General features: G+C 40.9%; 1 protein-coding gene across 15 annotated transcripts in view; it reads right to left on the reverse strand.

The window, feature by feature from the left end:
• Positions 1–7,383: 7,383 nt before the first annotated feature.
• SPATA45 (spermatogenesis associated 45) overlaps positions 7,384–17,726 on the reverse strand; it is a 37,982-nt gene continuing 27,639 nt past the window's right edge. For 10 of the 15 annotated variants that reach the window (XM_059412657.1, XM_059412645.1, XM_059412643.1 and 7 more), the window contains 3 exons: positions 15,785–15,872; positions 11,237–11,551; positions 7,386–7,620 (listed from right to left, as the gene is read on the reverse strand). In XM_059412657.1, coding sequence (XP_059268640.1) covers positions 7,601–7,620; positions 11,237–11,513 — 297 coding nt within the window. In that variant the 5' untranslated portion in view covers positions 11,514–11,551; positions 15,785–15,872 and the 3' untranslated portion in view covers positions 7,386–7,600. Of the gene's footprint in view, positions 7,621–11,236; positions 11,552–15,784; positions 15,873–17,726 lie in introns of all 15 variants that reach the window. The other 5 variants (XM_059412653.1, XM_059412655.1, XM_059412654.1 and 2 more) reach the window with 3 other exon arrangements.

Here is a 17,726-nt window from a genome sequence, read left to right on the forward strand (position 1 = left end):
AGCAGAGAGCCCGATACTGGGCTTAATCCCAGGACCCTGGGATCATAACCTGAGCAGAAGGCAGAGGCTTAACCCACTGAGTCACCCAGTGGTCGCCACCTGCACACAAAAACAGAGCTTTTATGTTCTGTAGGAACATCCTTCCCCAAGTAAAAGGCTAGAAGGGCTCTTCTCCCCCTCCCCCTGCCAGCGTATGGTGACCTTCCTTACTGATGAATCAGATGAATATGTATTATTCTTTAAATTAAAAAAGAAAAATTAATATCAACTCTTTTCTTTATTATTATGCGACCAAGCATTCATTTGATCACCTTGCTGGGGCTGCTTCTCTGTCTCCTGCCCACTACTTTGTTCAACACCCTCCACCGTCCTCTTGCTGTTGCCTGTTTCCTTCCCCTCCCCCAGATGCTTCTTCTAAGCTGAATATAAAGAAGAGTTGTGTGTTTGCGCGCTTGAGGTACACTCGTACTTCGGAGTTTAATTTTTTTATTTGCCCTTTCTTGCCCCTTTCATGCTTTTGATTAAATACTTCACAGTAACATATTTGGACTGACATTTCATTTACAGGATCTGAGTGATTTACAGAGGGTTTCCAGTAACTGTTCTTTGCTTTTTAGAGCTTAACTTTTCAATCCTAAGCAAATCTCACTGCGCTTCTTTTTTTCACAGCCCTTTTAAAACTATGACAGAGTCTGTGCTAATAGTTACAGTTAGTCAGAAGGATAGAGTGGAAAGAAATTAGATAATTCAGAGATTATCAGTGTTAAAAGCTTAAACCCGAGGAGGCTCCAAGCGAAAACATCCTAGTATGCCCTCCTCCCCCTCCTTATTTTTGGCTAATTCCAAAGCAAGTACATCTCCAAAAAATATGGCTTCTTTGGTGAGCATCTCTGTAATTCATTAATAACCTGAGTATTATTTATACTTTGCTCATTAAAACTGGTACAAATAACATTTCTCAAGTTAATAGTTGAATATAATAAATACAGAGAACCATGCATAACATATAAGAGCAACCGACCGGGTGACTCAGTCGGTTAAGTGTCTGCCTTCGGCTCAGGTCATGATCCCAGAGTCCTGGGATCCAACCTTTCATCAGGCTCTCTGCTCAGTGGAGAAGCTGCTTCTCTCTCTCTCCCCATGCCTGCTGCTCTGCCTACTTGTGCTCTCTCTGTCAAATAAATAAATAAAATCTTTAAAAAAAAAAAAAAAGGCAGAAAGTGTTAAAAGTCTGATGTCCTCTGTACAGGACCTTTCTGTGGATTGATTCTGAAGCCCAAGTAATTTAAGTAAATCGTATAAATGCTCACATTTTATGTGTGATGCATTTGAGATCATGATCCCCTGACTTCCATTCCAGCACTTTCCCCCAAATAACCCAATTTGATCTTCGCATTAATTTAATATCCTTCAAAAGCCATTCTTCATGGGTGCCTGGGTGGCTCAGTGGGTTAAAGGCTCTGCCTTCAGCTCAGGTCATGATCTCAGGGTCTTGGGATCGAACCCTGCATCGGGCTCTCTGCTCAGCAGGAGCCTGCTTCCCCCCGCCCCTGCCTGCCTCTCTAACTACTTGTGATCTCTGTCTGCCAAATAAATAAATAAACTTTTTTAAAATCTTTAAAAAAAAAAAAAGCCGTCCTTCAGATATTTAAAATCAAGAACTCTGAAGTTGAGTAGATAAGCAGTAACTAAGGGAAGCGGTAGGAGAGAGGCGGCGTCTTGAGGTTCGTACGGATGGGCATCTGACTGTCTTTTTATTTTTTGGCCATGATGCATGTGAATTGCTTTCTTTAGAGAATCTCTCACCTTGTAGAAGTTGAGAGTGCCAGGCAGTCACTCTGCAGCCTTCTTTGCGACCAAGTCACTGATGCCATGACCCACCCTTGAGTTTGAATTAGTCCAGGAACACGAATAGGCCAGGACTGACCGACTTCATTCTGATGAGGGTGGGCAGGATCGCAGTGAATTTAGAGTCCAGCTCGGCAAGGTTGGCAGTGTTCACTGCAGTCTGTGCCCAGTGGCTGTGACAGTGGTCCTTATGCTTCTAATTCAATGCCATGAATTTGGTTTCTCAGCCCTTCCAGAGATTTTATCCAATATCCTTCAGTAAGTTCATTTCCTTAAATTAGCTAGATTTCGTTTCTGTTGTTTATATCTTTTTTTCCCTTCAAATTTTATTTTATTTTATTTTTTTCAGTGTTCCAAAAATCATTGTTTATGCAGCACACCCAGTGCTCCATGCAGTACGTGCCTCCACAATACTCACCATCATGTGTCCGGCTACTGTTAAGGGATATAGCACTGGCAGTCCATGGGGATGGCGATTTGTCTCGTGAAAGCATTTTAAAAACACATTCTTAGAGCAAGGAAGGATACGTGTTGATTTGGGGATAAGGCAAAGGCTATGCTGCATTTAACATTTTCATTCTTTTTCTCCACTTTTCCTGTATTTGTGGAATCTGTTACGAGACACAGCCCACCTTCCACTCTAGAAACTGAAAATGCCAAATACTTGCTTTCCCAATTTTTCTTACCAACTATGACAGTTATGTGACCTAAGTTCGACCAATTAGTTGCAATCTGAAACCAGGGATGTAAAGATAAAGAATCTGAAACCAGGATGTAAAGATAAAGAAACAGCTTTAGGACACCGTGCTGGGGTGGGAGGTAGCAGCTGCACCCAGCTGAGAGGTGCTGGTGGCCTTGATGGCATTGCTGTATCCAGAGTCCAAAGGCCCTGAGACTTCCTGCGCCTTGTGGCCCGATGTGGCCGATTGTTTCTAGCTCTGTAGCCTACAAACCCAGTTCTCTGGCCTTCTTGGAGCTTGTATGAGCTATCCAATATATTTAATAAATTTCTTGCCTGCCTCAATTATTCCAAGTTGGTTTCTGTTTCTTAAAATTAGGAACTCTGACTGCTGTCGTAGTCCACAAAATTCCTCCCTGTGGGTGTCTCACATTTCTGTCCTCACCACCACCACAAAATTCATCAATGCGATACTTTCACGAAACAAATTTAAAGTCCATTTTAACAGGCTCCTTCTGCAATCAGTGGCTCCCTAATAGAGGAATTCTGTATGTAAGTCCATTTTCATCTGCTTCTTCTAACTTTCTGATCCTGGGCCCAACTCAAAGCATTAATTGTTAAAAGAAGTTAAGGAGTCTGGAACTGTCATTGAAATATGTGAAATTTTTAAAAATAGAGAAAACTTTTCATTGGTGCAATGAGTAAACTCAGATATTTGGATTAGCTATATAATTCTTGCATGAGTTAGATATATTTATAAATGGTTGGAAAAACATCAAAAGAATAATATTTTACAATATGTGAAAATTATATGAAATTCAGATTTCCCAGGTTTATTGGGACACAGTGATGCTCATTCATTTTCCTGTGTCTGTTCTCAGCGACAATTAACTCGTTGCTTCAGAGATCACATCAAGGTAAAGACTAAAATACCTTTAGCCTTTTACAGAAAATGGTTTGCGGACCCCTGGCCTGTACTTTTCAGAATGATGCCTGAGGCCCAGGGTTTCTTCTGGTCTGGAATTCACCCCCTTAAAGAGGATCCTGTCACCTGAATTTTACTGGAAGCCTCACTCAGCCCCAGCCAGAACGGTGGCTGTCGTTCCTGGCTACAGAGCAGTACCCCAGAGGAGCTTTTAAAAAGTATGTCCTCCCGACCCAGATTATTTAAATGAGAATGCTGGAATCAGGGTCTAGGAAAACGAATTTTCGGAAAGCTCCGTAGATGTTTCTGAGGTGCAGCCAAAGCTGAGAGCTGTGTGCGGGAAAATGGAGTGACTCCAAGGTGTCTGGGTGCTGCAGTGCTCCTCAAACTTTAATGTCAGCTGAGGATCTTGTTAAAAGACAGGTTCCGTTTCAGTCGAGCTGGGGTGAAGCCTGTGGTGGGCTTCATGGCAGGCTGCCCTAAAATATGCCCCTCTGCAATATTAATTATTTGGGTTATTCTGAATCACAGTTACTTAGGCAGCAGCTGTGTAAGGACACTCTGAGCTTCCTTTATCCCCCCTGCAAGCAGGAAGTCTCCCCTGTGGAAGGTAGCGTCCCGGATCCGGACGTAGAGACAGGGAATTTGCACTGGGAGGCTGTACAACACTCACTGCTGCTTCACCAGTTGACTGGCCCAAGCCCACACTTGTCAATTCCTCACCAATTGTTTCTTTGTCTGAAAGGTAAGTTTTGCTTTGGTCACTTCCTTTGAGTCTCACGTGTTTGTGAGCTCTCCTATGAAATCAAATTTGTCTCCTGTTACTCTGTCTGACATCAACTTAATTATTAACCAGCCAAAGAACCCACAAAGGAAGAAAGGAAAAGTTTCCCTCCCTTTTGCCAAAGATCCAATATTTCAGAAAAACTGCGGATGCTGCTCGTCCATGAGTAGCAAAGTGAGGGCAAGGATTTCACTGAACTTGTGAGAACATATTCCATGACTTGTGTTCTTGCCTGGTTAGCAATAAATAGTTGCACGACAGAGTTCTTTCTACTTCAGACGTGGCAGTCAGTTAGAGCCTCTGAGGACATGACCTGCTAGTTGAGATGCTGAAGGGTTGGAAGGGGCCAGATCTGAGAAGAATGGGGAAAGACTCCCCAGGCAGAGAGGAGCCCGTGTGACGGCCCTAACGCAAGAAGGACTCACTTTTGAATGGCCTGTGTGACTACAGGATGACAGAGGTTGATGCTGCTTTGTTTCATTATGGGAAAGATAACGTTTAAAAAGGAGATGCCTCCATTCATCCTTGCTGGATGTATCACCTTGAAATCAGTTCTCAGAAAATCAGAGAAATTCTGTCACCAGAAGAAGGAAAGCAACTCACAGGAAGATGTACAGGTGTGTTTGCTGGGCCATACAGAAATGATGGGACAGAGAAGACTTGTGACAGACTTCGCTAGGTTCCCCTATTCCACACCTAGTTCATATTACACTGTAGTCATAGATGGCGATAACTCTCCTCCTGAAGCAGGTCCTCTATGAAATTCTTTCGGGCAGTTAGGGGGAAGGTCAAGGTTCCTTGCTGAGTCTTTGGGGCCTTGATGGTGTTCAGCTCAAGAGTCACCTACAGGCCAAAATGGCACATCTTAGGACAACTCATTCGTAATCCCTACGACAGCTTCAGCGGCAGTGGTGGGCCATGCAGAAGTCTTTTCTGGAGTAGCAAGGGTGCCACGGGAAGCCTTCCTGCAGGACCATTAGTGGCCTTGACTTGGAAACTCACCTGCAGACAGCCAAATAGGGAGCCAGAGCAGAAACGGAGGAAAATGCTGGTCCGCACGTGTTTACAAGGGAACACGTGTATCAACAGCTGTGAAACGTTCCTGGGAGGAATGGTGAGACAAAGCACAAGCGGACCTCCTGCAACCGCCCCCTCCCCCACTCCTGGGTGTGGGGGGAGACGTGTGAAATTCTTCTAAAATCTCCCAACTATCTTAATGTTAATACCTTGCTAGAAGGGAAAACAACCTTAACTCCACAATGGCAGGGCCTGTGGTATCTCATAGGTATCTTGTAGGTTGACCTATGAAAGTTCTTTTGAAACCTCCCTTTGCCTTACTTCCTCCAACTCCCCGGCATATAATCACCACTCCCCAAGCCACACACACACACACACACACACACACATGCAGCAGCTCTTACTGCCCAGGGGTCCTGTCCCTGTGCTTTAATGAAGCCACCTTTTTGCACCAAAGACGTCTCAAGAATTCTTTCCTAGTCATGGGCTCCGGACCCCACCCCACTGAACCTCACCTATATTCCAAAACCCCATCAGTACCATCAGAGTTCAAAGGATACATGGTTTTGTGAGTTTCTCGTTTTAGCCCTAGGTTGTGGCAGGGTGTATACAGAAGGAAGATGTGGAAACACCTCACAGGGAAAGGGGCTGGGGGAGGGAAGGTTTCCAGCAGAAGGTGGCATTTAAACTAAAGCAAGCCAAGAGAAGGGAAGATAACAGAATAAGGCAGAGAACCACAAACGGTTCCTTAAAACCTGGAGGAGAAGGTAAGAGAGGATTACAAAGAAATGAAGTTGAAAGGATTGTTAATTACATAGTACATAGCTGGACACTCATTCACTACGTGTTTATTGCCCAGGATTCGTAGAGTGGACCCAAGGGATGATGATGTATGTGATGGTCTTTATTGGTGTAGGAAGGTAATTCCCCCATAGAGCTCTCACATTGCTGCTTGCCTTCGGAGCAGAGGCACTGACAGCTTTTGTTCCAGACTTCCTCTTCAAGGATGCTTGTAGCCAAGGATCTTGGATGGCAGAAATGTCTCACTGGAACAGAAGGCAGGCTTATTTGCGATCCAGTACAGTAAAGGTTGGGTGTCTTAAGCTCAGAGAAACCTCAGGTGTGAGGCAAAACCTGTGTGTGTGGCATCTATCTGGACAGTTCCTGATTGCCATGGAGGGGTTGGGGGAGGGCAAGGGGGACCCTCCTAAACATGAGGCTGGGGCTACTTGCTATGGTGGGAATAATAAAGTCCTTTGCCTCAGAGCTAGGAGTCTTCTGCCTTCTGTCAAAGCTCACGAAGCCGTGATAGACTAACCTTCCTAGCTCTTGACACTAGGTGTTTGCCTTCTGAGAAGCAAAAAATTAGTTTGGGGCCTGGCTCTTTTTTTTTAACATACCCTCAGAGTTAATGAATCTTATCCATACTGGGCACTTGTGCAGTCCTAGCTGAGGTAGGATTTTAGGCCAAATGAATGCTCCATATCCCTTCTAATACGAAAATGTTCTAGCTTATGAAGCTTGTGGAGCCAAAGGGCAACGAAATACAAGGTGAATATTTCACTGATGTAAAAACAAATGCCAAGAAGCCAGGCAGTGCTTGGCTTACCAAATGGGATAGGCGATGACCTCAGACTGCAACTGGGAACACACATACCAGGTTAAATTGAAAAATCGCCCACTATCCAGGAAACAAGGACACAGTGGTGATGGTAGCCAAATGGGGTTTAGCCACGAGATGACTCTAGCAATGTCCACTTTGGGGATGGGCAATAAAATAAAACAAAAGTCTCTGTGGGCACCTTAGATTATCTTCTCAAGTATGTACTTTAAATTATCAAAATCGTAGCCTCAACAGAGTTAGTTAACGCAATTAAGCAATAGAAGCAAGTGTTAACTTTGAGAAACTTTAGTCTTTAACTTGACTGAGTGGGATTACATTCTACTAATTTCAGAAACAAGCGGTTTAAACATTCTAGGTTGGGGCATCTGGCTGGCTCAGTTGGAAGAGGATGCAGATCTTGATCTTGGGGTCATGGGTTCAAGACCCATGTTGGGTATAGAGATTACTTAAACTTAAAAAAAATTTTTTTAGCTTACAAAAGAGAAGATCACTGTAAAGTGAACTTTTTGGTCATTCATCTTTGAGACTATCTTTAACCACTCAGAACCTCCTCAGAACATCCAAGTCTAAATAATGGGATGAAATAAAAAAAGAAGTGTTTTATGTGACAATATAATGTTTTCTTGGTGAGCCAGTGAATTTTTTTTAATTCTTTAATAATTAATATTCAGACATTAGAGAAGGATCAAAGGGAATATAGTTCTGTGTCTCTGGAGATGCACTTTATCCAAATATGGCATTACCTGAAAAATAAAAAGTACTTGTTAATATAACGTGTAATACATTTCTTAGTTCCAGAATAACCCTGAAGGCAGAGAGGACGAGTACTGCTTCACAGATGTAGGAAGTAAGGCTTAGCAACATTAAATGACTAAGCACATGACACTAGTCAATAGCAGAAGCAGAACTTGAATCCAAGTGCAATGGACTGAATGTTTGTGCCCCCCTCCCCAATTCCTATATTGCACCCTAATCACAGTATGATGGTGAGGAGGGCTGGGGCCTTTGGGGGGTAATTAAGTCATGAGGGTAGAGTCCTCATAAATGGGATTAGTGCCCTTAGAAGAGGCCAGAGAGCCAGCTGGCGCTTTCTGCTGTGTGACACATGGCAAGAAAACAGCCCTCTCTAAACCAGAGAGAGGACATTCGTGAATAACCCGACCATGCTGGCACCCCGACTCAGACTTCCGGCCTCCAGAACTGTGAGAAGTACATGTTGTTTAAGCCACCCATTTGTTGTGATTTGTTATAACAACCTGAACTAAAATACCTGTGTCTTCTGTTTTTAAGGCTAGTATGTTTAAGTAAGACCACCTCTCTTTTGGCCTCCACATCTCCAAGTAGAAGGCTGAAAAGAGAGCTTGGAGATCTCCAGCTAAGAAAACCTGCTCCCTGGTCTTCACATCCCTATTGATAGAAGCAAAGAGGAGTCCCCAGAACCCCAAGTGCTCTTAGCAAAGCCCCCAACCTTTCTCAGATTTAACACTCGTGGCCTCACCACCACTGGAGACCGTGAAGACTAGTCTCATTCTGTTCCTTATCCCTGTTTACTTGGGCTACCTCAGGAAGCCAAGAGTTCTGCGAGGGAGTCAAACCAAGAAACAGACTCAACTACAGAGTCAGAAGCGATGGCTACCAGTGGTGGGGGGAATGGGTCAAATAGGTGACGGGGATTAAAGGGTATACTTACCATGATGAAAAATAATAAAATTAAAATAATGGGGGGAAAAGCAGCCAGGAGTTGTGGGTTGCCCCACATATCTCTGTGAGCAGCGGTGAATCTCCTGACCGGCACTTCCTGTTCCCTCCCAACCTGCTGCTTTGTTTCTCCATCGCACTTACCCACTTACAACCCCCTGCCTCTACCTACACAAGTCCCACTGAAGTCTAAACTTTATGAGGCAGGGGTTGTTTCTGTCACTGTACTGCCAAGCAAATGGAACAGTGCCACAAAAATCTGCTGAATGAATGCTTCATCCTCTATGGGTATGTACAAAGGGAAAGTGTAAAGTACTTTCTAATTCTTACTGTGTATGTCCAGCAAAATGTAGCTCCTTATTACTCTCTTCCAGTTAGTCTACAACAACAAATGTGCCCTGGGAAACTCTAGGTTTGTGAGCCTTTGCCCAAGGGCACAGCTACCAGTCTCGAGAGGAATGAGGTAAGCTTTACCACGACTTCTGGAAAAATACAACCTACGTCCCAGTATTTACTCAATCATCAAATGAATATTTTCTGAGTGCCTAATTAACGCCAGATACCATTCTCGGAACAGAGTGAATAAAGCGATGAATAAACAGATACCATCAAGGGGCATTAGGGAGTGACAAACACTGTGGAGGGAAAGGACACCGGGTATGGTGTTGCAGGATGGATGTCTCCAACTCAGGAGAAAGGTCAGGGCCAGAAGGAGAAATGTGGGAATCCTACGAATACAGAGGAGATTTTCAAGCCCCCAAACAGTTGAAGACCAGCAATCTGTCTCATTGAGATCACCTAAAAACTAAGGATAAATGATGAGAAGTGGGCCATCTTATAGAAAGAGGATGTGATTTTACAGTTAATGATGTTTATCGTTCAATTTAATACTTATTCGCTGATGGTTTACTGGAGTAATATGTTCATTGCATTTTATAAGTGATGTGCTATCTTATTTTTACAAATGAGGGTGGTTTTTTTCTTTGCATCTGCTAGCCCCCTGGGGGAGGGGTACTCTCTCATATCTGTTCTCAGTCTAGTGCGGTAGGGCTGAACTTTTGGTTTGGAATGTGGTAAGTTCTCTTTTGGGTTGAGCTTAACTTTCACTGCTCTTAAGCTATCTCTTTTAAATCTCTTTTAAAACTATCTCTACTGGAAAGACCCTATATCACGGGATACCTGGGTGGCTCAGTGGGTTAAGCCTCTGCCTTCAGCTCAGGTCATGATCCCAGGTCCTGGGATTGAGACCCCTATCGGGCTCTCTGTTGGCAGGGAGCCTGCTTCCTCCTCTCTTTCTACCTGCCTCTCTGCCTACTTGTGAACTCTGTCTGTCAAATAAATAAATAAAATCTTTAAAAAAGAAAAGACCCCATATCAAAGTGTTGTTCATGTGTGTTGTACCTCTCAATATTTACCACATCAGAAATTTAAATGGAGAAAAAATTTAAAGCTCAAGAGTGCAATTCCCCATTCCATTTAGTGGTTAGAAGAATGATGTGATTGAAATCAAATTGCTTCTGGAAAACTCTGTTGTAGTCCCACGAGAGTAAAAAAGGTAAGTAATATCTCAGCATCATTATGAAATAGCTTTGAGCTTGTGGATCCCCGAAAAAGACCTGAATACTCAGGAGTTCCCCAGGCCACCCTTTCAGAATTACTAATTTAGTCTAAAAAAGAAAAAGCATGTATTTGCATGCTCATTATCATAACATTTAAATTTGATCTATGCTTATTGTGTATCTCATCATCATAAAGTTGAATTTCTTTTTGAGTCTGTTCACTTAAAAGAAACAAAGAGCTTTTCTGCAATATTTAAAGGTTTATTTCAATGTTCCAGAATTGTTGGTTACTAACCTTGATGTCACTAATGTTGGCTATGGAAATTACGTTTATTAGACTCTGTTTTGTAGAAAACCATGTGTATTCATGTGACGTGGCAAACTATGTTTGTCATAGAAGGTAGATATTACCCTCTACCATTAAACTTGTGAAAACTAACCTACTAGTTGTGGCTTAACGCATCTAGTTCCAAGTAATTCAAGCAGAGTAAAAGATTATGCAGATGCACCTAGGACACCAGAAGCATTCCTCCTTGTAAAGAGTTATTTTTTTAGTATAATAAACACATCGCTGTTACAGATTAACTCTGAAGCACATGGAGCACCTCAGTTTCCCACGCCACCCTGTGTCACCTCTCTGTTCCACTGACTAAGAGCCTGGGGCAAATGAAAAGTCATAACTCCTTCATCAAAGAAGTTAAATCTCCAAAATAGTGATTCTTTTGTTTCTGATCTAACTCAATCGTGTTGTTTGTATTTATTACAATTACACTTTTTTTCTTCTTTTTACATAAAGGACAAAATGCCATCAGTTGCTTGTCTTGGCTTAGAAACAAGTATTCACAATCAAGCCTACTCAATGAGTCAGTCTGGAGAAGGAGCTTGGGATTCTCTAAGCACAAGAAACTGACAATCTCTGGTCTAGAGTAGATCTTATACCAACTAATCTCCTTTACTGATGTTTTTTACTTCAGACAGATTTCCTTTAAACTATCCCAGAACGATACTTCCTGAAACTCTCTCACCCCCAGAAACTCCCCACAAGTTTACTTATAAATCCCCCCTCTGTCAACTGAGCGGGAATCCTACCGTAACAACTTACTTTTGGGGGGAAAGTGCCTTTTCTCCGTGTGAACAAGGAGACTCAGTGTGACCCAGGAGCTCCTGCCACTATCAGGGACAGATTCTTTGCTTTGGGTGTGAGTAGAAGACGTGTATGCACCACTGAAATGCCTCTTTTGAACTCTCAGTAAACTGACTTGATTGCTTCTTTCCACAAGGCAGTTGGATTCACGCTTTTCATTGATCTCCTCCAGGAGACAGCGTTTGCCTTCTTTGAGCTTTCTAATTATTTCACTGGTTCTTCTCTTGGAAGTCATTATGCTGACAAACTAAACATCAAGTGATTCTTACTGTCCTGCAAACAAAGGACAAAATACTATCAGGGACTGCTTGACCTCGCAGCCAATACTCCTGGTCGGTTCCTCCTTCCCCTCGCGGAAAATACCACCCCCACTGCGCCCCTCACCCCACATCTCACTCCATTTTATTATTGTTTCCAAAGGTCTATTTGTTTTTTGATGTTTCTTCAGGGGAAAAACATCGTGAAAAGAGGATTTTCATTGAACTACATAAAAAACTAATGAGGTACCATATGTTGGCTAATCGAATTTAAATACATAAAAAAAAGGGGGGAAAAGAGGATTGCAGTAAAAGAAAATATTTTGGTTTTGAAACAAATACTATGTGTTGATTCTTGCTTTAAGGGACTCTTGTTTCTTTTCATTATAAAATAAAACATATTAATTATAGAAAATCAAGAGAATGCAGAAAAGCATAAGGTAGACAAGCTAAAATCACTCTTGATCCAGAGACAACCAAATTAACACTTCGGATGTTTCTTTCCCAATAAATATCCAAAGGGATTTTATTATAAAAAGTACAGGAGCACTGGGTGTGGTGCAAAAACAATGAATACTGTTACGCTGAAAAATAAATAAATGTTTTTAAAAAGTACAGAAAAAGACATTAAATGGACTATGGCTGAACAGAAACTTAAAATCTTAAAGTATTGTTAAATATTTAGGAAGATTTTGCTTGTTAGGTCTATCAATTTGTCTTTTAAGACACATGAAATACTTAAATATCAAATAATGTTAAATTTACAAAAGAAATTTAAAATATTTAAAGTATTAAATAAGTTTGTAAATGGACTGATTACTTAAAGGTATTTAGTCTTCTCAATTTGGGTTAACTGAACATTAATTTCAGCGAAAATGAGGGTGAGCTATATATAAAAATAACTCAATTTATAGATAGAATACAAGAGTTATATGTTGAAATCAAAGGTTGACAGAAAGGTTTTTAATGTTTTAATTTTATAAAATCAATATTAAGGGTGCCTGGGTGGCTCAGGCGTTCGACATCTGCCTTCCATTCAGGTCATGATCCCAGGGTCCTGAGATTGAATCCAGATGTCAATCTCAGGACCCCTGCTCACCGGGAACCCTGCTTCTCCCTCTCCAATGCTTGCGTTCCCCCTCTCGCTATGTATCTCTCAAATAAAATCTTAAATATATATATATATATATATAATATTATATATATATACACATATATATATAATCAACTTTAATTTAAAATCCAAGTAACTATAAATGGTCCTTTTTACACACAAAGGTTCCTCTCAGACATTAAAAAAAATCTCACATTAACATTTTATCTCACATTAACATTTTATATAGATGAACAGAACTTTCTCTTAAGTGACTATGGTAGACTACATTATTTAGACATAACTCCCAGTGAAAACTACTAAAAATTCTGGGGGAAGTTTTTTTTTTTTAATTTGTTAATAATGAAATGATAAGAGAGTTAGAAAATAGCAGGTCAAAATGAAGGAAAGCGAGAACAAGGACATAGAGAGGTAGACAGAACCTGTGCTTGCCTGAGGACATCTTCTGATCCTGGAGGTTAAAGAAGTCATTTTGCTAGCCTAGAGGACAAGGGACAGAGAAGTCAAAGCCCAAAGTCTATGCACAGTGAAGAGTCTAAAGGAGACCTTTTCCATAGTAAATTGGTGTCCAAAGGCTTACCGCCTCAGGGGAAGAGTGAAGACACAGTAAACTCACATTCCATCACGTACTTGCTGGAAGAATGTTGCTTTAGCATTAAGTGTAGCTACGGGGGAAAACCCCACCAGGAAAAGTTGTAAGTGCTTCCTGATTCTCACATGGATTTTCAACCCCAATTCACAGCTAGAGCAGTTGCAAGCAATAGCAAGGTGAAAAACAAGAACAGGGCAAGAAATAGCAAGCTGAGGAGCAAGGTGGTAGCAAGAATTTAGCTAAGGGGGTTCCAGGCTGGGAAGACATCCAAGTAACTGACAGAAGCAAACTCAAGTCTTTTCTAGAAGAATTTTATCCTCGGCATCTGGGACTCCCCAACAATACTTTTTCAAAGACAACAAATAGCACACAGCCAAGGATAATCAGTCAAGCGCAAAGGTAGATGACGCATCGTAAAGTGAGAACAGCAGCAACAAAACCATGAAATCTACATACGTGAGAAGCATCAGATGAATTATAGAACAATTATACGTACAACATCTAAAAAAACAAAAGAAAATAAGTTTGCAGCAATGTTCAGGAAACAAGAAGCCAAAAAGAATTTCTAGAAATGAGAAAATGTTATTAAGCAACATTTAATATAGGCTTAGCAGCAGATACGGATTCAGATGAAGAGATAATTAGAGGCCTGGGGAATAAATCAGAAGCCAATATCCTGAATGCAGCACAGCCAATATCCTGAATAAGTACAAAAAAAGACAAAAGGTATGAAAAAGCAAAATATGTGGAGGACACAGTGAGAAGGTCAAACCTACACGAAATGGGAAATCCAGAGAACAAAAGTGAGGCAGAGACAAGACATAAAAAGATGTTTGAGAAATATTCAGAACTGACAAAGAACTGACTCAAGAAGCTCAAAGAATAACACTCAAGATTTTTTTTGTTAAATCCACGCTTAAAGTGAAATTTGAAAAAAATTAAAAGGAAATCTTAAAAGCCATGAGAAAATAAAAGGACAGTGAACTAACAGCTGACCTCTCAAAAAGGAACAAGAGAAGCCATAAAACAGAGAAATTATATTTTCAATGTAGTAAAGAAGTTATACAGATGGTAAGTCAGCACACCAAGAGATGCTCAGTCTCATTGATTATTAGGGAGATGTAAATCAATACTGCAGTGAGATACTGCCTATCACTAGAATGGTGGAAATTGAAAAGATTGACCAAATCAAGTGCTGAAGATGTGGAGGAACTGGAACTCTTGGACACTAATGGTTAGGATGTAGAGTGGTACAACTACTTTGGAAAACAGTGCAGTAGTTAAAAAGTTAAACATAGGTCTGCCGTATGTTCTATTCCTAGTATTTACCTAACAAAAGTCAAAGTCTCTATACAAGTGTATGAAGAAACTATCAATACACAAGAAAATTTAGATATGAATGTTCATCACAACTTTATTTTTATGAGCCAAAAAGTTCTACCAACCCAAATGTCCATCAACAGCTGAATGGATAAATTATGGTATATCCACACAATGGCTACTACTCAGTTATAAAAAAGGAACATATTATTTTTTTAAGATTTTATTTATTTTTATTTATTTGACAGACAGAGATCACAAGTAGGCAGAGAAGCAGGCAGAGAGAGGGGAGGAAGCAGGCTCCCCACTGAGCAGAGAGCCCGATGTGGGGCTTCATTGCAGGACCCTGGGATCATGACCTGAGCTGAAGGCAGAGGCTTTAACCCACTGAGCCACCCAGGCACCCCTAATAAATATTTTTTGAATGAATGAAAAGTATATTACTTATAAATCTTGACTCCTATTCACTTACTATTATATCATGAGAATTTTTCATGCCATCACATATAGGTCATTCATAATAAAAGTGAAATATTTTAAGACAGTGTGGTAGTTTTTCACATGGAATTAAAATAATATATTTGATTAGCCCATTTATTGTTAGACTTGTAGGTTGTTTACACTTCGAACAGTACACTTTGAAACGTATTGAAGCACAAAAATCACACAAACACTGTTTTAGGAAACCCATTGGAGTCATCAGTTGGTCATTCCTGGATACACAAAAGGAGAAGAGGCGTATTTCAACATTCTCTGGCTAACACATAAATCTTTTTTTTTTTTAAAGATTTTATTTATTCATTTGACAGAGATCACAAGCAGGAAGAGAGGCAGGCAGAGAGAGAGAGGAGAAAGCAGGCTCCCCACTGAGCAGAGAGCCCCATGCGGGGCTCGATCCCAGGACTCTAAGATCATGACCTGAGCTGAAGGCAGAGGCTTTAACCCACTGAGCCACCCAGGCGCCCCTAACATGTAAATCTTACATGTATTTGTACTTGCAGAAGATAGTCCCTGAACAAAAGGAAAGGGTTTAAGGGAGATGGAATTTGAACCCGTTACCGCCCCCCCCTGTCCAAAGCCCAAGGAGGACTAGAATTTAATGCAAGATGGTAAAGAATTGTCTCAGGCAGACAATGCCATAGAAAAGCTGTAAAACTCAACAGCATACAACAATAAACATTTATTCTCATACTCAGTAGTGGATTGAGCTGGGCTGGGCTCACCTGAGAACTTGGCTTCTGGCTTAAAGGTCTGACTGGGCTTGGCTCCGCGGTGAAGGTTGAGCTTAGATCTGTTCCCAAAATTTTAGAACTGGGAAAAACAAAGAAATCTATTTTCCTCTAATCTAACATGTCAGATGGGACATCTCCTATCTTTATTTTGTTCCTAGGAATTTTAATAGTATAAGAGAATTTTTTTTTTTTTAAGGCAAAGGATAGGAGAAGAAAACAGTTTCTTCTTGAACTGCAGTGTCATTCTGCCGCCTCCGGCAGGCGTAGTATTTCCATTTTCCATTTCTGTTTCCTGTCTCCCTGGAAAACCCTTGGTATTAGGCAGCATATCTTTCACAGTAAAATTGGAGTTCAAGCTCATATAATGTAGTAACCCAATAAAAAGCAATTGACAACTGACCTTTTTAAATGTATAAATCCAGTAATGTTTGCTCACAAACATAAAAGAAAATATATAACTACCAGAAAATGAACACTTGGTACTCAAATGATTTAAGTAAACTTTCTCTTTAGACAAGATGTCAGTTGCAGACATGAAAAGAGAAAAGATGCCTTTTCAACTTTGGATCTAGCAAGTTTAAATTGAAAGAAGACAAAATATTTTACGTACTCAATTAACACTAAAGAACTGAATTGGCCTCAATAAGCCTAACTCTATTCCAATCACCAATGAATTATCCAGTGTAGTGGAAACAAAATATGGTTTTACTTAAATAGTTTAAATACCTCATTTTTTTGTCATCAGTTTCAACTTACTTTTACTAGAGATACTAGTTTGTCAGAATTTAGACTTTTTGAATTATATCCCTTCTAACACTTTTACTGCTTATCCTCTCTAGGGGATGAAATCAAATTGGGACATGAATGAAGGAAAAGAAAACAAGGTATGTTTTTATATGACACATAAAATAACTGTATGACCTTAGTTAAGTCACCTTCTCTGGGCACTCAGTTTCCTTAAATGTTAAGTGGAAATAATACCCAACCCTCAGAGTGTCATAAGGATTAAATAACCTAATATAGCCAATCCTTAATAAATGGTAACCTTTTTGTAAAGATTTGTTTATTTATTTGAGAGACAGCACAAGCAGGGGCAGGAGCAGAGGGAGAGGGAGAGAGAGAATCTCAGGCAGACTCCCCACAGAGCTCAGAGCCTGACGAGGGGCTTGATCTCACGACCCTGAGATCATGACCTGAGCTGAAACCAAGAGTCAGAAGCTTAACCAGCAGAGCCACCCAGATGCTCCAAATGGTAACTTTAGTACATCAGTTAAGCACTGTGAAATAAAGGATTTGGGCAATTGGAGAAATAGTATTTCTTGTCCCTCCAGTTATGTTTTGTTTTGTTTTGTTTGTCCCTCTAGTTATTGATCTGTTTACTTGCTATGTAGCCAGAATCAGCTACGTAATTTGTGGGGCCTAGTGAAAAATGAAATTGTACGGCTCCTTACTGAAAATTCATTGAAAATTTCAAGATGGCAATAGTAGAGCATTAAAGCAAGTGTGGGGCCCTTTTGAGCATAGGATCCCTGTGTTAATGCAGAAGTCACATGCCTATGAAACTGACTCTGTGTATGATATAGTAACAGGATGATTTCTATGATTTATTCACCCAGTTTTAGTCTTTTAAATGGCGATAAGTGGGCACCTGGGTGGCTCAGTGGGCTGAGCCTCTGCCTTCGGCTCAGTTCTTGGTCTCGGGGTCCTGGGATCAAGTCCCGCATCGGGATCTCTGTTTGGCGGGGGCCTGGTCCCCCCCCAACCTGCCTGCCTCTCTGCCTGTGTGTGGTCTCTCTGTCAAATAAATAAATAAAATCTTTTAAAAAATAAAATAAATGGCAATAAGTAATGTGCCTAACCTATGGTTTTTTAAAGGGCTTTGAGTGGCGCCTGGCCGGTTCAGTTGATGGAGCATGTGACTCTTGATCTCAGG

The sequence above is a fragment of the Mustela nigripes genome, chromosome 10 (genome assembly GCF_022355385.1).
Source record: "Mustela nigripes isolate SB6536 chromosome 10, MUSNIG.SB6536, whole genome shotgun sequence".
Lineage (NCBI taxonomy): Eukaryota > Metazoa > Chordata > Mammalia > Carnivora > Mustelidae > Mustela > Mustela nigripes.